Source organism: Dendropsophus ebraccatus, chromosome 4 (assembly GCF_027789765.1).
Source record: "Dendropsophus ebraccatus isolate aDenEbr1 chromosome 4, aDenEbr1.pat, whole genome shotgun sequence".
Classification (NCBI taxonomy): domain Eukaryota; kingdom Metazoa; phylum Chordata; class Amphibia; order Anura; family Hylidae; genus Dendropsophus; species Dendropsophus ebraccatus.
Window position 1 is genome coordinate 44,992,306 of NC_091457.1, and position 22,802 is coordinate 45,015,107.

The 22,802-nt window shown below is 43.0% G+C and overlaps 1 protein-coding gene across 1 annotated transcript in view; it reads right to left on the reverse strand.

The window, feature by feature from the left end:
- Positions 1-22,802, reverse strand: part of LOC138789621 (ras-related and estrogen-regulated growth inhibitor-like) — a 58,393-nt gene that overhangs the window by 15,869 nt on the left and 19,722 nt on the right. The window contains exon 2 of the mRNA XM_069968355.1: positions 22,428-22,484. Coding sequence (XP_069824456.1) covers positions 22,428-22,484 — 57 coding nt within the window. The remainder of the gene's footprint in view (positions 1-22,427; positions 22,485-22,802) is intronic.

Genomic DNA, 22,802 nt, shown 5'->3' on the forward strand with positions numbered 1-22,802 from the left:
CCGCAGAGTCCCAGCGTGGACGTCTCTTTGGGCGTACACGAAATGGACGCAGATCGAAAAGCTGTGGCTGGCGCCCATTCACCCAAGTGTCTTAATTTGGAACCCCCTCCTCGATATCCCAGATAGAGATATGCTAGGCCCCATGCGACTGACAAGACAAGTATGGGTGGAAGCTAGGGATAAATTTGCTTTACAGTCTCGGTTCTCCCCTTTGACCTCCTTCCTGTACACCCCTGCCATCCCTAATGGTATGGTGACAGAGGTAGTCGACCCATGGCTACGTGCAAAAACCTTCCACTTTGCTGACATCATAGACCCTCTAAAACGGACCATCTTGCCTTTTCCTAAGCTTCAGGATAGATATGGCCTGCCCCCGAGGGCCCGACACTTCTATGACGACCTCTACCAATATGCAATTTCCCTGTGTGGAGACAGGCCTTTCTCTAAGCCTTCCCCTTTTGAGTGGTTGTGCAAACTAAACACGTCTACTAGTGGACTTATCACCAGTATACATAACCTGCTAGCCTTCCCTCCTGATGACCCCTCCCGAGGCTGGAGCTACATGTCCAAATGGGAGACGTACCTGGGGAGAAGCATCCCTTTCACACTGTGGCAAATTATATGGTCCCAAGCGGCGAAGGCCTCGGCGTGCGTCAGCTACAAGGAGAACCAATACAAACTCCTCATGCATTGGTATCACACTCCTGATTTACTGAACCGCCTGTTCCCGGCTACGTCTCCCCTATGTTGGAGATGCTCCCAAATGCCAGGCACACTGATACATATATTCTGGGAGTGTCCGCTAATACAACAATACTGGAGAGTAGTTAGAGACTTATTACACTCGGTCCTGCGCAAACGACTCCCACTAGATATACTGACATACCTACTCAATGTTCCACCCAAACAGTTGAGAAAACCTGAAGCCAGACTCCTCCTGCACATCCTTACAGCGGCCAAATGCGCGATACCTGCCATGTGGAAGAACACGCAGGCCCCATCCCGAGATATGCTTATTCAGAGGATTGGGGATATCAGGCGGATGGAATACTTGACTGCACTGAACGACAATAGGGTGGAAAAGTTTGAGAAAATATGGGAACCATGGGACGCGACTCTGGGCATCCTAGCTTCTTCCTAGTGTTTTTTCCCCTGTCTCCCCCTGTCTGTTGGTTTGTCTGTTTGTATGTCTGTCTGTATATGTGTTTGGTTCAGTTTTCATTGTCTTTGTTCCAAAGTACGAAGTCTGGCTACAGAGATTTGCCATGTCATTTCACTTTCAGTGAACGAGCGCTCTCTCCTGAGTACCAAGAAAAGAAGCAGTAATATGTACCCATTTATTAGGCCGCTTTAGTTCGTCCGTTGCCTTATTGTCAATATTGAAAATTCGTACCCATTCTGCATTGCTATGTGCTTCTCGCAGATGTCTATGCATTTCTCTGTGACTGATCTTTGTTGTGTTGTTTATTGGTAAGAAAAATTTAAAAAATTAAATAAACAGTTTTACAAAAAAAAAAGAAAGGAACCGGAGCTGTTCCGAAACGCGTTGAGTCTTTTAATAAATTTTATACATATATTTTATACATATTTTTTAGTTTTATTATTTTTTTGTTGGACCTGCGCCCTCACACCCGTGTGTTTGTGGTTGGAGGAATCGTTGCTCAACCTGTGGACAGTGATGGTGCTGTTTCTGAAAAGGTGCTATTATTATCTCTTTAAAGCTACTGTCTTAGTGAATGTGGATCTAGAGGCAAGCATATCCACATTATCCTGTTATCAGAAAACTATATTTGAATATAACTCAAGCAATCGACCCAACTATACGATTGTCTTAAATAAAACCCTGCACCCACTAAGTGCATGTCTCTTAGTAAAATGTGGCGGGCCTGGACCTGCTGCACAGCAGGGTTGGAAGTTGACACCTGCTCCGCAGCAAGTGTAGATTTTTGCCGGTTTAGATTTTGCCATGATTTATGTATTTTCCTGATTTATGCAGAAATCATGATAAGTCATGATTTCTATTCATTCAATTGGCGCACAGACGCTTCCGCTGCCTGAAGTTCAGCTAACTTTGCATATGACCATGCCGAGTCAGTTCCGTGCATGAGCCCCATTCTGATCCAATAGTGATGCTTTTGGGGCCTAAATTTCCCTGTCATGTTGCACTATGGTAGCACTACCGCGGTGTTCATAAAACAAGATAGATAATGTCATGTTGCGCAAAACTGTGCAAAATTGTGGTAAAAAAGAAGCAAATTTTTACAAATCATGGCAGAACTGTAGCCAAGAGACAATACACCACTGAAATTCTAAGTCCTTTTGGGTAGCCATGGGCCCCTCAGTAGCTCTTGGCCCCCGGGCTACCGCCCAAAACGGACCTGTTATGATCCGCTACTATTACCTTTATCCTCAGTGCCGTTTTGGTGTAGTTTTTAATTATATCCAGATCATAATTAATATCAATGGAGCAGGCCGACTGGGGGTGGCCCCGATTGGTGCAGTAGGGGCAGTAGTCCTGTGCTCCAAACCCCAGTGCACCAAACTGCTGTATTAGCCTGTGGCTATAACTACGAACTATAGTGGTGCCTTGGATAATGAGCATAATTCGTTCTCCAAATCCACTCTTAAACCAAAGCAAAATTTCCCATAGGAAATCATTGAAATGTAGACAATTGAAAATAATGATTTTATGTTCTGAACAACATGTAAAACAGATGAAACAAACATTTATAAACAGCTGAATATGTCATATTATAGGTTACTGTACAGTATAGCAATCAGCATGTGGAGTATAATGTAAAGTAACAGCATAAACCTGAAAAACAGCCGCAGTTTGTAGATACAGGAAGGAACTGCAGATCCCCATAATGCAGTAGTGTAGTGCAACAGGCTAGAATAGAGAAGCAGCTGCCAGAGGCAGGGCTGTATTAACAGCTGCTGCTGCCCTAGGCACTAAACCTGAAGACGCCCCATCTACACGCACCGATTGGCGATACCAGACCCCTGACCAATACCACTATACCCCCCACCCCCCTGGAAAAGACACCAGATTTACTGGCAAGTCTGAACGGGAGGAGGAAGACTAAAAAAATAAAAACAAAAAAAAGTTTTTTTCTGCCCCCCTGCTCCCTGGTGCTGCCCCCCTGCATGGTGCTGCCCTAGGCACCGTACCACGGGTGCCTAGTGGTAAATACAGCCCTGGTCAGAGGTCTGTGTAATCACATGACAGCAATGGGGGGGGGGTGTTTAGCATGGACCAATCATGACTGACAGAGACTGCAGGGAGCATGAAGAAATGAGCAGGACATATGTGGGCACAATATAGCAGCACTCTCTGTCCGGGGAGAAAGGGGTTACAGCTATGAAGAGATTACCTCCACAGTCTTGTCCCCTTATGTAAGCCCCAGCCTAAAGTGGATCTGCTATGATTTGGAAGGTGAGGGAGACTTACTGGGTTAGAATACTGTGCTGTAGACCACCCAGTGCAGACTATGTCCCTCCGCCACTCACCCTCCCACCCAGTACAGGGAGCTCTTAAACCAAAGCAATGCTCTTAAACCAAGTCACAATTTAGAAAAAATGTGAGCTCTTAAACCAAAACGCTCTTTTTTTTTTTAAACGATATTTTATTAGTGGCTTATGTAATATTTGAACATACATATTGAAAATTCATTACATATTCAAAAAGAAAGTCGCTCACAGGCAACAAAGGATTGTATGTTTACAATATCATACAGATACAATGAGCCTTTGTAATAACCTTAAAAGATATATTATCATATACAATACAATGTAGTCTTACCAAAAACGTAAGTAGAAAAACAGTAATTTATAATATCACCTTAAAACATGGTATAGATGTCAGATATTCAAATATGCTACCAATAGAATGGAGAGAATTGTCTTTAACAGAGAAAGGGAAAAGCTTAAGATATTTGGAGTGCTCCCAGAGTTCCCTTTTGGGCGGCCATGCAATACAGAGTCTCTCTCTTCTATAGTAAAATCATGAATTAGAAATTGTGTCCATTTGGACATAAATGTTTTTGTTGATTTTTCTTTGGTGCACAATACATCCAAAAGTTCCCAATGAAAGATCTCCTTCAGGTTACAAACCCACTTGCCGGATCTGCAGCGAGTCTCCTTGCTGCGTTTTTGCAGCGAGACTCGCTGCAGATCCCGGCCCTATACTTTCAATAGCAGAGAAATTCGCAGCAGGGATGTACATCCCTGCTGCGATTTTGTCTGCAGCCTGCCCCATTAACCCCCCGGCCGCCGGACATTATACATTACCGGGTCCCCGTTCCTGCTTGCTTCGGGGCTCCCGGTGTCTTCACGGCCCGCCCGGCCAATCAGTGCGCTGCGGCGGGGCAGCGCACTGATTAGCCGGGCGGAACGTGCCTGGAGCCGCCGAAGTAAGCAGGAGCGGGGACCTGGTAATGTATATCCTGCCCGCCCCCCTGCAGCCCCGATCGCCCCCAGCCCCGCAGCCCCCGACCGCACCATCGCCCGCAGCCCCCGGCCGGGGGCTGCGGATCTGCGGGCGATCGTGCGGCCGGGGGCTGCGGGGCTGGGGGCGATCGTGCGGCCGGGGGCTGCGGGGCGATCGGGGCTGCAGGGGGGCGGGCAGGATATACATTACCAGGTCCCCGCTCCTGCTTGCTTCGGCGGCTCCCGGCACGTTCCGCCCGGCCAATCAGTGCGCTGCCCCCGGCCGCCGGTAATGTATAATGTCCGGCGGCCGGGGGGTTAATGGGGCGGGCTGCAGACAAAATCGCAGCAGGGATGTACATCCCTGCTGCGAGTTTCTCTGCTATTGAAAGTATAGGGCCAGGATCTGCAGCGAGTCTCGCTGCAAAAACGCAGCAAGGAGACTCGCTGCAGATCCGGCAAGTGGGTTTGTAACCTCAGAGCGGAGATTACCTCAGAAATGTCTGGTAGAGTATCCAGTATCCAGTGTCTTAATAAACATTTCAGGGAAACTAATAGAGTTAAATGAATTCCTTTAGAAGTAAGTAATTTAGGAGAGGGTGTAGTAGAGTCTATATCAATAAAATTAAAAAGATAACTAAGAGGGAGAAGTGGCATGGCCTCAAGTGGACAAAAGATAGAGCCGCACAGAGTCCCAAAATTCCTGCACTCGCGTGCAGGCCCAGGCACGATGACACAAGTCTGCTTTAGGAAGTGAACATTTCGGGCAACTGTTTATGTGAGAAGTGTGGGAGTTGGAAAAAGGAATATTAACCCCTTAAGGTCAAAGCCTATTTTCGTTTTTGCGCTTTTGCTTATTCCATTTTAAGTTTAAAAGTCCATAGCGCTTGCATTTTTTCACCTAGAGACGTATATGAGCGCTTATTTTTTGCGAAACCAATTGTACTTTGCAATGACAGGCATTATTTTTCCATAACATATGCTGCGAAACCGGAAAAAAATCATTTGCGCTGTCAAATTGAAAAAAAAACGAATTTGTTTTGATTTCGGGGAGTTTTGCATTTACGCCTTCCGTGCTATGGTAAAACTGACTTGTTATGCATGTTCCTCAAGTCGTTACGATTACTATGATATATAACATGTGTAACTTTTATTGTATCTGATGGCCTGTAAAAAATTCAAACCATTGTTAACAAATATACGTTCCTTAAAATCGCTCCATTCCCAGGCTTATAGCGCTTTTATCCTTTGGTCTATGGGGCTGTGTGAGGTGTCAGTTTTTGCGCCATGATGTGTTCTTTCTATTGGTACCTTGATTGCGCATATACGACTTTTTGATCGTTTTTTATTACATTTTTTCTGGATTTGATGCGACCAAAAATGCGCAATTTTGCACTTTGGAATTTTTTTGCGCTGACGCCGTTTACCGTGCGAGATCAGGAATGTGATTAATTAATAGTTCGGGCGATTACGTGCGGCGATACTAAATATGTTTATTTATTTATTAATTTATATTTATAAAATGGGAAAAGGGGGGGTGATTTGGACTTTTATTAGGGGAGGGGATTTTTTATTAATAAAAACACTTTTTTACTTTTTTTTTTACTGTAACTAGAAGCCCCCCTGGGGGACTTGTATATAGACAGCACTGATCTCTCATAGAGATCAATGCTGTGTATATACACAGCAAAGATCGATTAGATCGGTCATAGATTACTATGGCCTGCTGCAGGCCATAGCAATCTATTGCCGAGCCGGGATCAGCGTCATTCCGACGCTGAGGCCCGGCACGGGCAGAAGAACAGATCTCCCCGCGATCCGTCCCACTAGACACCAGGGACGTGAGGTCTGCAGCCTCTAAGTGCAGCTGTCAGGTTTGACAGCTGCACTTAGAGGCTTAATTAGCCGGCGCGGCAACGGGACCCGCGCCGGCTAACAGAGGCACTGCCCGGCTGCACGTGTCAGCCGGGATCAGCGCCGTTCAGAGCGGGGTCGCGGCGGGACCCCGCTCTGAACACCCGAGCGGCACCATGACGTATCAGATACGTCATGGGTCGCTAAGGGGTTAAAGGCATATATAGCCTTGTGTATAAAGCGGAAATGTATTTCACGTAGAACCACATTAGGAGTGGCAGAATGCACTAGTTGAGATCCTCTCAATATTTGTTGGGTCAGATCCTCTGAAAAAATTACGGAGGGCCATTTTTTGAAAAAAATTTGTCTAGATAAATTCTTTTGAGAGCGTGATCTAAGTTTTCCATATGTATGTGATAAAGAATTATGAACCGGTGGTGTTGGGAATAGATTATCAAATTATATTTCACTTTCTGCTTCTGCTATGTCCCGCACTCTGGAAGTAAGAAATTCAATTATAGAATCGTATTGAGGTAAATTAAATGAGGACAATTTGAATCGTGTTCTGATGATATCCCATGATAAGAAAGTGTTGGAATTAGTATCCAGCAGATCCCCAAAAGAAGAAACATGTGCACTCTGCCACTCCGAGTAATCTAATTTGTCTGAGTCAGGTGGGTAAAGTGGTGAATGCCACAGAGGAAATCTTTTCGATAGGCAAAAGGGTAAACCATATAATTTTCGTATAGCCTTCCATGTGGCAATGGTGTCTTTAAAGATAACACTTCTCTTAATTTCTGGGGGTAGTTCTGGTAATTTAGCATGTAGCAGGGTGGGTAAAGGCCAAGGTGCTGCTAAAGCTTTCTCAATTAAGATATTGGAGAAATATGACGTGTCCATAATCCAATCTTTAGCATGGCGAAAGAGAGCGGCTAAATTATATAATCTAATATCTGGGCATTGAGCACCACCTTTAGAAGTAGGGAGACAGAGAGTGGAATAGGCAATACGAGGTCTCTTTGATTGCCAAATAAATTTAGTGAAATATGATTGGAGTAGGGAAACGTCAGAATGTTTGAGTAAAAGGGGTATTGTTTGCATTGGATATAACAGTTTTCCAAAACACATCATTTTGATTAAGTGGGTACGTCCTAGAATTGACAATGGTAGAGATTCCCATCTCTGGAGATCTTGTTTTATTCTCTTAATTATAGGGCGATAGTTCAGGGAATATATTGAGGAGGGAGTTCTGCCAATCTGGATTCCAAGATAAGTAATATAGGATTTAGCGATGGAGACCCCCGCAGGACCCGAAGTAGACCTCTTATGTGGAGTTAGGTAAAGAAGTTGACTTTTATGTATATTGATTCTATACCCAGAAAAGGAACCAAAAAATTTTAAGGCATCTAATACTGCCGGAACATGTAGATCTGGGTTATCTAAATATATTAAAGTATCATCAGCAAAGCATGTAACTTTGATGATTTGGGAACCAACCCGTATGCCTGAGAAAAAGTCAGAAGAAATAAGATATCTAGCAAGAGGCTCCATCGCCAAATTGAACAATAGAGGGAATAGGGGGCAACCCTGTCTGGTACCTTTTTGTAAGGGAAAGCTATCTGAAAGGAAACCCGGGGTATGAATTCTAGCTTTCGGAGATGTGTATATTGTGGAAATAAAATCTTTGAATTGACCTGTGATACCAAATTTTGTTAAGGTCATGTCCAGCCACTCCCAGCTGATATTATCAAAAGCCTTTTCGGCGTCAATTGCCAACAGACCTGGAGAGTGGCTGGAACGACCCCCAGATTGGACACCAGACTGGGCCGCTAGTACCGTTCTTATATTAGTGACACCAGAACGTCCTTTTATAAAGCCAACTTGATGGCTGCCTATTAGTGATGGTAGGATGTCTGCCAATCTATTGGTCATAATCTTTGCCAACAATTTTAGGTCTACATTTATTAAAGAGATTGGCCTGTACGAATTAGGAGATGTCGGATCCTTCCCCTGTTTATGTAGTATTTTGATATATGCTGTATCTCCCGAGGGGAGCATGTGATGGTCAGTCAGAATAGTTTGGAAAGTAGAAAGAAGGGTAGGGGAGATGACAGAAGACATAGATTTATAAAATTCCGCACTATAGCCATCAGGGCCTGGAGCTTTGTTATTTTTAAGTGTAGAGATAGTGGCAGTAATTTCCTCCAATGTGACTGGGGCGTTGAGAGAATCAAGAGAAGGGGTATCAAGAGACGGTAGAGTTAATGACTCTAGAAAGTTCTTACCAGCAGCTAGATCAAGCCTATCTTTGGAATATAGTGAGCGGTAAAATTGTTGTAAAAGTTGTGATATGACTTTAGGATCTTTTTGTACATTACCCGCTGTATCTTTGAGAGCAGGGATATGTGTAGTAGGTCTACGTCCTTTAGCAAGGTTAGCTAACATTTTCCCTGATTTATTACCATAGCGGAATAAACGGGATATGTATTGATCTCTATATATAGCATTGAGTTTTTCCTGTGCAATTTCGAAAGCTTGTCTAGCTGCTGTCCATTTAGATTTATTGTCATCTGTAGGGGAAGACAGGAAAAGAGTGTATGTAGAGCGCAGATCTTGGGAAAGTTGAAGATAGTTTTTACGTGCTTCACGTTTCTGGGCAGCCACATAAGAAATTATTTGGCCCCTTAGAACTGCTTTTGCAGTCTCCCAGAAAAGTATTGGGGATTGTGTATGTTCAGCATTGTTAGAATAAAAGTCTGACCACCATTTTTTTAATAGTTTGATAAATGATTCATCATTAGCTAAATGAGAAGGAAATCTCCAAATAATATCGGATCCCTTCTGAAAAATATCTCTTAATTGTAAACTAACAGGGGAGTGATCCGAAATTACTATATCATGAATTTCAGAGTCTTCTACTCTGCCAAGAGAGTCCGGTGACACTAAACAGTAGTCTATTCTTGACCAGGCCGTTTGGGAGTGAGAGTAAAAAGAGTATTCTCTACCATCTGGGTGTAGATGACGCCAATAATCAGATAGGGAGGTAGAATTAAGGAAGTTGGATAAAATATTATCTGATGAAGTATGTACAGTAGGGGTCTTAGTTCTTTTTCTATCTTCAGTTGTATTAAGAACAGTATTTAGGTCTCCACCAACTATTTTAAGATTATTGTCATCTTGCAGAATGAGGTTTTCCAATTTTTAAAAAAAATCAGGTCTGAGTGTTGGGACCATAAACATTATATATGCTATATTTGCCCGCTGGAGTGTCAATAAGAAGAGGACATATCCTGCCTTCATCATCTTGATATTGAGATAATACCGTACAGGCTAAATTTTTATGTGTAAGAATAACTACCCCGCCTTTACGGTTAATAGCTGGTGAACCATAAACTGCACCCAGTGTTTGCTCTCAGCCAGGAGTGATCAGCCTGGGTGTCTGTTTGGGAGCAACCTGGGAATAAAGCCTCTGCTGGAGCTTGTGTATACCCTGCGGTATCCAGGTGAAAGACGCACTGTGATAAGTGTTAGATAGGTGAGCTAACCTGTTAGTAAGCGCCCAGACGGGCAAGACCTTTTTGTTTGTTTTATTCTTAAAGCACGGTGCTGCTGTATTTTGTTTGCTGGACTGTTTATGCTGCAAATAAACGCCAAGCTGTTATGTTACAAGTCCAAGTCTGCTGTGAACTGTGTCCAAACACACCATCCCCCGGGAAGATCCCTACAATACATATACATGCACACACACATATACATATACATACATACATAAATACATACTTACACACACACACACCACCAAATTCATTACTACCTAGACTAAAGAAAATAATAATGTAGTAACAAGGTGTCCCTAATATAGTATTTAGTCAACATATATAGGGCTAAATAGAGAAAAAATACTCAATCTTAATGATCAGCATAGCGTCCAACAGAATAGAGATGGAGTTCATAATCATTCCATTTTTTTCTACCGTGTCCGTAGGACTATCCAAACGTCGTCTCTTGTGCTTGTTTTGAATAGGTGGAGTGAGACCCTTTACATCTTTAAGGGAAGAAATGGCTTCCTCAGGAGAACTGTAAAGAGATGCTGAACCATCCGATTTGAAAACTTTCAGTATGGCAGGATAAAGAAGAGCACGGAAATGCAGCCCCCAATACCCCCCCTGAAATAAGACTAACAAGCATTTGGAATATAAAGGCCGTGGCACTTTAATAAGGGTAAGCAAATACACTGTTAAGCACCAATATCATAAATAATCAAATAATTTAATCAATAAATAAATCAATAAATAAATAACCGAGCCATAGCTTAACAGAAGGACATGCCCGCCCTGAGAGCAGGGCGACAATACCCCCTCTATCAAAGTGCCACGACAAAGTCCTTGAACATAAGGGAGGGCGGGTGGGAGCAGCTTCTTCTGTACAGCTACTCTGACTGACACAGCTGAGAGCCGGCTCCCCTATAAATACCATTCCAAATCTCCCGCTCTCAGCCAGCTGACCAATCCAAACAGAGGGCACCTTTCTATTTTTAGCTCACTGTATTCCCACACAGCTGTAATCACCAATCACAACGCTGGCTGTTGCTAAGCAGAATCTCCAAGGCTTGTGGTACCTGTAGGAATAGAAAGAAGGGGGGGGGGGGGAGAGAACAACTACCTCATACATGTAAAACCAAACTTGTACTAAAAAGGGGGGTGGGGGCGCAATCCCGTGTGTCCCCCTTTTATAAAGGGGGGCCCTTTACACGGAAATGCAGCCCCCAATACCCCCCCTGAAATAAGACTAACAAGCATTTGGAATATAAAGGCCGTGGCACTTTAATAAGGGTAAGCAAATACACTGTTAAGCACCAATATCATAAATAATCAAATAATTTAATCAATAAATAAATCAATAAATAAATAACCGAGCCATAGCTTAACAGAAGGACATGCCCGCCCTGAGAGCAGGGCGACAATACCCCACCTGCCTGGTCAGAGAAGCTGACCAGGCCCCACCTCCAACAGTGCCACGGCACCCAATTCTATAATTGACTGAAAATTGGCATTTAGAATGTCTGACCCAATGTCGGATAGGTGCACGAGGTCAGACCAATAAAGGCCGGGTAAATATCCCTCAAGGTCCAGGTGCCTAAATGATAGGCCACCTAGAGAGGGGATAAATTTAGACACTGCAAAGTTAATACGCTTCCTAATTTTTTCGTAGAAGTACAGTCCTTTGCGCATCCAGGAGAGACGAGGAATGATCTCAGAAAAAAACTAAAATACACCCAGGAAAAAATACATTTAAACAACGACAGATCCCTCTTGATCTCCACAATAAGTCCAGAGTTTTTTAATTTTCCTATGTCATCGCCCCCGGCGTGTATAATTAAAATATCCGGGGGGGGCAGAGCTGAGGCTAGACTATGCAGGATGGCATATATTTCCCTCCACCGGAGACCACTATACCCGAACCACTGCACCTCAAACTGCTCCAAGTCAAAACTCAGGTTTACCCCATAATTATGCCGCTCAGCTCTCTTGGAAGCCCATACCACAAATGAGTGGCCTAGGATCCATACACGCCTTCTCTTACCCAGGCGAAAAGCGCCAAAGAAAGCTAATGAAAATAATGCTTTAAACAAAACATCCTCAAAACTAGAACAACAAACAATATGTAAAACTTCATGTAACTTTAATAACAGATCAATAGTAATAGGGCGACGCACATCTGGAGAGACACGTCCCTTTTTGTAACCTTTAAGAACCTATTTAATAAGGAAAAAACTAGAAATACTATGCAGACCCAGAATTTTAAAAAAGAACGAAACACCATACAAAGATTTCACTATAGCAGAGTGAGAAAGCTGTTTAGCAATTAACATATTTACAAAAGCTAATGACAACCACACATCATGTTGTAGATGGTGCTCCTGTAAGGAAAAACAAAAGACTTCCACTGGGACCATGCAACTGCGTAGGCAGTCCAAGTACGAGGTGCCACTGACTTCCTAATTAGCTGCGCTGTTAGTCCCAGATCAGCGACCACAAGTGATTTGGGCAAGCAGTGCCCACAGCCACTGCCTCCGGAGCCAGACGCCGGAAATCTGCAAACTGACCACGAGATAAAGAATCAGCTATAGTGTTCTTACTACCCTGTAAATGTACAGCCTTTAGCCAGATGTTATTAGACATACAGTACAATACTAAGTGGCGTAACAATTTTATAACCATGGCTGATTTTGAAGACCGGCAATTCACTGCATAAATGACTCCTTTATTATCCGACCTTAATAACACCGGGAATAATTCTAACAGAACAATATTCTTCCATACACCAGCCTGGACCCATGTATCAGGCCAAGGCTCAGCTGACCACTGTCCAGCAAAATAAGCCCCGTAACCGTGAGCACTCGCCGCATCAGTATATAAAGCAATAGCATCAGACTCTACAAACTCCGGTAAAAAGACAGAATGACCATTCAAAGTAGATACAAACTCCAACCACATGCTCAGATCCTCCTTAAGCGGTTTGGTAAGGCGGATGTGAGCACGGGGAGATTTTAAACCAGCAGTAGCTGCATAGAGTCTCTTAGAAAATATACGACCCATAAGAATGACACGCATAATAAAAGCCAACAAACCTAAAACTGATTGCAATTCCTTTAAAGTCACCTTAACTTTCTGTAACATACACTTCAATGCGCATTTTAATCTGGATAACTTTTAATCTGAATTCCATTCTCACTGTATCCAATGTGATACCTAGAAACTCTAAACAGTGACACGGCAATAAACCAATAAACCGAAAATCGTCTAGGTAGTGAACGACGGCACCATCCAGTACCCCATAATTCACCATCCAGTGCAGAAACGTTGCAAAAAAAAAAAAAAAAAAAAAAAAACTCAAAGTAATAGCATGAAAGAGTAAAACCCATTGGTAAACAACGATAAAAGTAATAATTATTCTCAAAACAAAAGCCAAGTGAACTAAAACCTTCAGGATTAACCAGTAACAAACGGAACGCAGACTTTATATCACATTTAGCTAACAGGGCCCGAACACCAAAAAAACACGAATAACTCTTACAGCGTCATTTAATGAAGCATAAGAAACTGATGACAAAGATTTATCTGCATTATCATTCAAGGAAGAGTGCAACGGGTAAGATAAATGATGAATTAACCTGTACTCCCCTGGCTCCTTTTTAGGGACCAATCCTAAGGGGGAGATGCGAAAGTTAGGAAAGGGGGGTGCAGAAAAAGGTCCCGCAACCCTCCCTTCCCGAACTTCCTTCATTATTTTGTCCCCAACCACGGCCTCATGCAAGGACACAGATTTTAAATTGTCCACCACCACGCATCCTAAACCATCCTAAGGCGGAACATCAAAACCAATTGAGAACCCATGAATAATCAATTCAGCTTTCTGCCTGTCTGGGAACCTGGCGAGATGAGCAACATTCTTTCCAGGCTCAAACATTTCATCATAGTTAAACCAGGCCATACCGCCAAAACTGCCTCTAATATATTATCCATGTGCTGAAATAAGGAGGAACACAGCTCAGGGCGCTTCTCTCCCACTACAGCACAATAGATGGTTTAATAAGCATGTAACCAGTTAAAAATAGAACGAGGTGGTGACTTTTTAACATCATCAGGTTTATCATCTGTACGCTTCACCAGCACATCCTTACTAGCAGGTAGCAATGACATCACATAATTGTAAGTGGAAGCCAAGCGGTGACATCTCACAGGCTAGAGCCTCTTTAACACAAATCTCAGGCACATCAGCACCTTCTCAATCACTGGCGTATTACAAGAAGCAGAGCGCTCTGCTCCCAGGCTAGAGCCTCTTTAACACAAATCTCAAGAAGCAGAGCACTCTGCTCCCAGGCTAGAGCCTCTTTAACACAAATCTCAAGAAGCAGAGCACTCTGCTCCCAGGCTAGAGCCTCTTTAACACAAATCTCAGGCACACCAGCATACTTCTCAATCACTGGCGTATTACAAGAAGCAGAGCGCTCTGCTCACAGGCTAGAGCCTCTTTAACACAAATCTCAAGAAGCAGAGCGCTCTGCTCCCAGGCTAGAGCCTCTTTAACACAAATCTCAGGCACACCAGCATACTTCTCAATCACTGGCGTATTACAAGAAGCAGAGCGCTCTGCTCCCAGGCTAGAGCCTCTTTAACACAAATCTCAGGCACATCAGCACCTTCTCAATCACTGGCGTATTACAAGAAGCAGAGCGCTCTGAACCTGGAACTGACACATTAGGTACAGCAATCGTACTCTGAGACCACACATTAGCCAGCGATGGACAGCTATTAAACCCTTTAGCTACCAGGGCACAAAACTTTTTCACAGCATCATTGGCAAACAAATCACTCCTGCTCACATCAGGGACAGGACCCACATTGATGTTCTCACCCACAGCTGCTGACTCCTCTCCACGGATCTGCTGCGGTGTAAACTCCTCTGCGGCACTCTGCTGGGATGCGGACACCTGCGGGGCTGCGGTCACCTGCGGGGCTGCGGACACCGGTGGGGGCGCGGTCATCTGTGGGGAGGCTGCACCGCGGCTCCTATGGGAACCTCGGCTATGATGGCGATGTGCCGGGGGGTACTGCCAGAAGGGGGCGGCGGGAGGGGAGCTGAATCAGCTCTCTTACTGCTCCTACTCCGCTTATATGGCCGCTCCCCCCCGGCTGCTTCTTCCTCTATGCCTCCTGTCTTCCGCAGCACTCGCCTCTTGTAATACCTCCAGGTCTCTAGGGGGCAGTATACGGCACACAATTCTCCTCTTCCTCCATACGCTAGGGAGCAACTTCCTCGGACACCGGCTCTGCTAGACACCGCCTCAGCCATGCTTCACCTCCAGCTCCTTCTGCCCTCCGGATAAGCTCAGTGAGAAGGCTCTCTATACCGACTATGGCAGCTGCTGAAACCTGTTAGCTATGTGACAGGTACTGCTGAAGCTCTTTTACAGGGACACACTAACAGCCTTGCTATGCTTACAAGCACCGCTCTAGCCCAGTGTGCCCTTAGCTCTTTCACAGAAACCAGCAGTACACATCAGAGCAGCTTCTTCTGTACAGCTACTCTGACTGACACAGCTGAGAGCCGGCTCCCCTATAAATACCATTCCAAATCTCCCGCTCTCAGCCAGCTGACCAATCCAAACAGAGGGCACCTTTCTATTTTTAGCTCACTGTATTCCCACACAGCTGTAATCACCAATCACAACGCTGGCTGTTGCTAAGCAGAATCTCCAAGGCTTGTGGTACCTGTAGGAATAGAAAGAAGGGGGGGGGGGGAGAGAACAACTACCTCATACATGTAAAACCAAACTTGTACTAAAAAGGGGGGTGGGGGCGCAATCCCGTGTGTCCCCCTTTTATAAAGGGGGGCCCTTTACAAATCGTATTTGATTTTTTACCAATGTCGAGCAAATGTGTGCAAAAGCTTTACGTTTTTGAACCACTGCTGCGGAGTAGTCATTAAACATGAGGATTTTGTGGGCACGAATTGCAACATCAACTGTAGATTTTTTAAAGCTTTGTAAAATGTTGTTTTTATCATTATAATTCAGATACTTGACAATCACTTGTCTGGGTTTCTGTTCCTTTTGATTTGCATCTTGCTTTTGTTTCGCTGGTGGGGGTCCCACACGGTGAGCTCTTTCCACAGTAATGTGACCTGGGATACCCAAGGCTTGGGGAATTTCTAGAGAACATATAGCATGTAATTGCATGGCTGGAATGGATTCAGGTAAACCTATAATACGTAAATTGTTGCGCCTAGAGCGGTTCTCTAGATCATCAGTCTTTGTTTGCAATGAAGCTGTGACATTCATATTCTGTTGTAGTTTTATTTTTGTAGAATGTATTTCATCTTCTAACAAGCTGACTCTCTCCTGAAGTTCAGTAATCTGTGAGGTATGCGTTGCTATATCTCCCTGTATGGTTGTTAGGGAGGAAACTATAGTGGCCTCAAGAGAGGATTTTATGTAATTTAATATCATTTTGGACACTTGAATTGCCATTGCCTTGCAAGACATATTTAGTCCTGGTATTATGGTGTCACAGAGGTCCGGCACTGGGGTTTGTGAGGTATGTGTTTCCTCTGTGTGTGCCTCAGCAGCAGCACCTCGTGTCGGCGCCATCTTAGGTGTCCCTGTGACAGAGCTGTGAGGTAAATGAAGGAGGGCTTATGGGGAGGTGTATAACTGGTTCCCCGCTTAATGAAGTGGTGCCTCCGACTCCTCCGCTCTTAGAGAAGTCAGAGATGTGGTCCGGCAGGGCCGGTAATGTCAGGAGTCAGAGCGGGGAGCGATATTATGAGCGGAGGGTGGAGGAGCTCACTCACACTGCTGCCATCCCATACGCGCCGGAACCGGAAGTCACCAAAACGCTCTTAAACCAAGTTACTCTTAAACCAAGGTACCACTGTACACATAAATGGCCCTGAGGATGAATGTATGAGACATACCATCCTCCTCAGGGCTAGTGATGAGTGAGCATGTTCGTATGTTCATACAAACATGATGCTCATTGTTTGTGTTCGCCAATCATGAACAATTTGCTTGGCACAGATTCAACAGTATGCAAGGTGCTTGCCTCACCGGACCCTCGGACAGCAGCTGTATTCAATGAAAAGTATCCAAGACAGCACCCGTAGTGTGAGCTTTATTCCATTTTTGTAACAACCTTTTTCAAGTTGCTTGAAAAAGGTTGTTACCGAAACGTCGCACTGTGGAATAAAGTTGACATTGTTTGATACTACGGGTGCTGTCTTGGATTCTTTTCATTGAACAATTTGTTCGATGATCGAAATGGTTATAACAAACACTTTCAAACATATTCGAACCTGCAAACGTTTATCTTGCGATGTACGTTTCCTCCCACTAATTTGAAAGAGCCAATGAATGTGTGCGGAAGGAAGGGCACATCAGGTAATGTAGTAGCCATGTTCACTACTGGCATTACTGGGATTGGCTGTACAATGTTACATACATGCAATAAAAACTTGACTCTGACGCAAATTTTCTCACAGTCTTCCATGATTCTTCTGCTGTTCAGTCGGGAGAGTGAAACGAGCAGGGACAGCATCTAAATTTAGTTAGGCAGCAATATTCACAGTGGTAGTTAATCAGTGTAGGGAGGGAGAGCTGACCAAGTAGGGATTAGAACACTGTAAAATTGTCAGTGTAGGGAGTGTGACAGAATCCAGCGTTTTAGCATGATAAGAATTCATTTCTTAGCCCTGTAGGGACCAGGCATCCTTTGTGGAAAAAAAAAAAAATTATGAACCCAACCCGAATATTTTTTTTTCATTAATGTTTCTGTCTGGCTCTGATGTGTGCCAGTGATTGCCAGTATATACACACGGGCGAATAAAAGATACACTTTTGCTACGCACCTCATAATTGCTCCGCTATTACGTAATTGATGCTTTGCACTTGATAATCTGTACGCATGTGCGCAGACAGAAACGTACGCTTCTACTGTACATCCGTTATTTGTTCATAAATGTTTAGCGAACACGAACCAATCACAATCGTTTTTTTTTTTTTTACGTTTGTGTTCAAGATCGAACCAAACAAAAAGGAACATATAAGCAAGTTAGGTTTGTCTAACCTGCTGATAGTTTTGCTTTAAGATATTATGCATTATATACATTTGTAATATTTTATGCAAAAAAAAACTCTGGTCCAGAGTTACCCTTTAACATATGCTTTTTTTTTCAGAATTCCCAATGCACCCAAATAACCAGATTAAGTGGAAGTAATTCTGAACGGTTTTACCATATAAGGAAGACTAAATGAACCGTGGAGTGGATTTTCAGGCCTGAAAAAGCTTAAGACTACTTGAGTGCCCTGGATTTATTATTACAAACAAATGGAGACTTACAAATGAAATTAGTAGAGCAGTAAGCTGCGGACAGAACATCAGCTCTCCCCATGATCCAGCACCATAGAGCAAAACTGACCACACATAGGCAAAAGAAATAGAGCATGCTTCATAATGGTCACCTCTCAGTATTTCCTTCTTGTTTTCTTATAATGTAGTTCCATAGATTATCATTAGGATTCCATTCCTACAGAAATTTTGTTTTGTACTATTTTTTCTTCTCTCCAAACTTTCTCATTACCTCAAACTTGTGTTTCAACAAATAAATATTAATCTTTGGATAATGAAAAAATAATACAATTTCCCTATATATTTTTTGTATCAAGTTCTCGCTGTCATTCAACAGGAATCATTATTAGGCTATGTTCACACAGGTATTTTCAAGAGCCGTTAATTGATACTCAAAATAATGGCTGTTATTCTCTGAACGGAGAACTTTGGAGAACTTTGAGTTATTTTGAGTAAGGCTATGTTCACACAGTGTCAAAAATAGAGAAAAGGTGGTCAATTTTGATATTTAAAAAAACATACGTTATTGCCGCAATTTAACAGACAGTGCACTGAAGTCAATGGAAAGACGGACAAACAATGCACACAATGTATTGAATAACAGATGTTTTTACAGCAGACGTCAAAATAACGAACATGATAATTATTTACGGACGTCTTTTGCAAACAGCGGACGTTTTTTATTAGTTGTTCACACACAGTTTTTCTTTTGTCACCGTCCTTTCTCCATTTTTACTATTAAATTCAATGGACTTTTCAACTAAGCCACACCCAAAAGGCCAATTAGTAATCCCAAACTAGAATAATGTACAAACACCCGTCACTGCACTAAGAGGGGGCCAGGCTCCTAAATGACATCCGTAATTTTAGACTCAAAATGACTGAAGTTGTATGACGGCTGTTTGTATATTATTTATGTTGAACGATGGCCAAGTTTGAAATCCTTTTGGGTGTGGCTATTATTAACCCTTAGACGACCCTGGACGTAGGGTTACGTCATGGAAGTCTGTCCCCAGACGACCCATGACGTAACCTTACGTCCTGGGTGTTTTTCCCGCTATGAAGAGCGCTCCGGAGCGGAGCGCGCTTCATAGCAGGTGGGGGCCGGCTGCAATCAGCAGCCGGGACCTCACCGGTAATGACACGCTGCAGCGATCGCGCTGCCGCGTGTCATTAACCCCTTAAACGCCGCGATCGCGGCGCGACCGCTACGTTTAAGTGTAAGTGACAGGGGGAGTCCCCTGTCACTTACCGATCGGGACCCCCGCAGTGTGACTGCGGGGGTCCCGATCGTTGAAACGGACTGCCGGAGGTCTCTCACCTGCCTCCGTGCGGTCCGATCGGCGATCTGCTACACTGAGCCTGCACAGGCAGGCTCAATGAGCAGATCGCCGATAACACTGATCAATGCTATGCCTATGGCATAGCAATCATCAGTGTAGAAATCAAAGTAATGTATGTAAAAGTTCCCCAAAGGGACTTCAAAAGTGTAAAAAAAAAAAAGTTCAAAACACTATTACACTACCCCAAAGCCCCTCCCCCAATAAAAGTCTAAATCACCCCCCTTTCCCATTATATAAATAAAACATATAAAAATGAATAAATAGATAAACATATAATATACCATAGCGTGCGTAATTGTCCGATCTATTAAAATATAACAAGCGTCATTGCGACCGGTAAACGGCGTACACGAAAAGAGGGGAAAAAGTGTTCAGATTACCGATTTTATGTTACATTATATATTAAAAAAAAATCAATAAAAAGTGATCAAAATGTCCGATCTTCACAAATATGGTATTAATAAAAACTAGAGATCATGGCGGAAAAAATTACACCCCATATAGCCCCGTAGGTGAAAAAATAAAACCGTTATAAGCGTCACAATAGGTCTATTTTATTAATATTTAATTGCCAAAAAAAAGGATTTCATAAAAAAATACATATATAACATTAGAGAATCTGTGTAACCTGCATATGGTTGTGTTTCGGGCTGACCTATAGAATAATAGTGTCATGTCGCTGTTACCATATAGTGCATTACGTAGACACAGGAACCCCCCAAACGTTACCATATTGCATTCTTATTTACGATTTCACCTATTTATATCTTCATAAATAATATATTTAGGATTCCGTCATACATGTTATGGTAAAATGAATGACGCCATTACACAGTACAACTATTCCTGAAAAAAACAAGCACTTACATGGCTTGTAGATAGAAAACTGAGAGTGCTGGAGCTCTTAGAAGGGGAGGAGGGAAAAACGAAAGCACTAAGATCAAAATTTGCGCGGTCCACTGGGTCATTTTGGGCCTGGTCCTCAAAGGGTTAAAGGTCCTTTGAATTTTGCTGAAAAGATGGCGAAAGGACGCTCTCCCCCCCCCCCCCCCCCCCCCAAAAAAAAAAAAAAAAAAAAAAATGTAAACATCTTAAATAGCGTCCATGGCATCTACAGGTAAATGGGGGAAAAATGTTTAGTGTATCATATCAAAACATTATAGTTATTATAATTATTACCAATATTACTAATAATAATGATGACTAATATTAATGGTGATGATGATAATACTGTTTCTATTGTTTGTGCTGACTACCTTCCTGTTGCTGATCAATTCCCCTTTTCCTTGGTAATGCTACAGAAAAAAGAGAAACTAAAAAAAATTTATTCTAAAAACAGGTACAATGCGTTTTGGCTCCTAAAATTACTGTGGATCCACAGTGATTTTAGGAAGCGAAACACGTTGTACCTGTTTTTAGAATACTTTTTTTAAAAGTTTTTATACCCCACTTAAGTACCAGGGACATGGTGCGGTTTTAGTGGCTCTTTTATTGAACATAATTGGTCGTGCCACCATGTGGAGGAACCCCTTCCGTAAGCCTGGTCCAGGTTGGCGACACCTTTATCTTGGTAATGCTATGGCACCTTTCGAGAGGACAAGCCGTATACCAGTGTCTGACAGCAGCTCCTCCTATCAGGTCTTTGGTTCCCCTATATCAGGGGAAGGGAACCTAGGCTCTCCAGCTGTTGCATGACTACAACTCCCATCATGCCTGGACAGCAAAAGCTTTGGCTGCCCAGGCATGATGGGAGTTTTAGTTTTGCAACAGCTAGAGAACTAAGGTTCCCTACCCCTGCTCTATAGTATGATTAGTTTTAGGCATCTCCTAATATGACATCAATCAGTCATGCCAAACAAGTCACCTTTTTCAGACAGGTGACCTAGTAATGTTCCCAGGATCAGGATTCCACCACTGGCTCTTTCTATTTGGGAAACCTCCTTAATGTTACACATAAGATCTGATTTCCCGCCCTTGAATCTGCGCCTAAATATTCAGGTGAAATAAGGATTTAGTCAATGGGATAGAGGCTTTCCTCCAGAGACAAGGCAGGATTGTATGATAATGTAATCAGCCCAGCAGAATCTGGCAAGGAATAACAAGTATTATTCAAGTGGAAAATCACAGTACACACAGCAGCCATGTTCCTGGGCAGCTGGCTAAGGAATGAATTCTGTTCTGGCACATGTGGGAGGTGAAGGAATTCATCTATATATTAACAGGACTCATTATCATTGTTATTCAGCATGGGATTGAATACGTATAATTAGAGAGAAAAAAAGTGAAAAATATCCAATTAACGGCCACAAAATATATGAAAAGTAATCATTTTTACATTTTGAATTGAAATATTTCACTTTACAGTAAATTTGTTTAGTTTTCTTAAAGGGAAACTATCAGCAAGTTAGAAGCATCTATCCTGCTGATATGTCCCTATAGCGCACTGGGCGCTAAGGATGATGGGTACCTACCTTTATCCTTGGTGCCAGTTTTAGGATGGTAGCAGTTTTTTCAAAATGCAAACGAGGAGTTTTCTAGAAGTATCATTATGCTAATGAGACATTTCAGTGCACTGGGGGTGGGACTACCACTTTCTGTGCACCGATCCCCCCGCCCCTCCCAAGGGTCATGCCACTGTTCAGAAAAATAGAAGTAACTTGTTCAACTGCAAAAGGTCTGTGTCATCCTAAAGGCGAAATACCCTTATTCAGTATCTTTGTATCTAGAATCTAGCATATATATTTTCCAAATTCTTATACTTTATTTAGATAGACATTGATGTATGGATGTAGGCCGGGGTGAAGAAAACAGATAAAATAGATTGATGATTTATAAGTGGATGAATAGATGGAAGGTGTAGATGGGTAGGGGATGGATGGATGGATGGACTTACCAAGGGTTGGATCATAATCTCCAATAAATCGTTTGGTGATGAATCTCACAGTAAGTGCTGGTAAGAAAAGAAAAGTTTTGTTATAAAAGGCTCATAAGTTAAAACACTTATTGACAATATCAGGTCAGTATACAATACACATACTCACTCGGGCAGGGGAAATGCATTACATAACTTTGTAATATAACTTTATTAAAGGGAAATATACTTTATATATAACATTTTTACAATACATGGCACAAGTAAGGGCAGCACAACCCCTGTGCTCCACTATTGGTTGTGCTGGGAACTGGAGGACACTGTGGTGCCAGCACTGTTATACATCACTAGCACTGCACCTGGACTGTACCTGATGTCTGTTTTAAAGGGGTTATC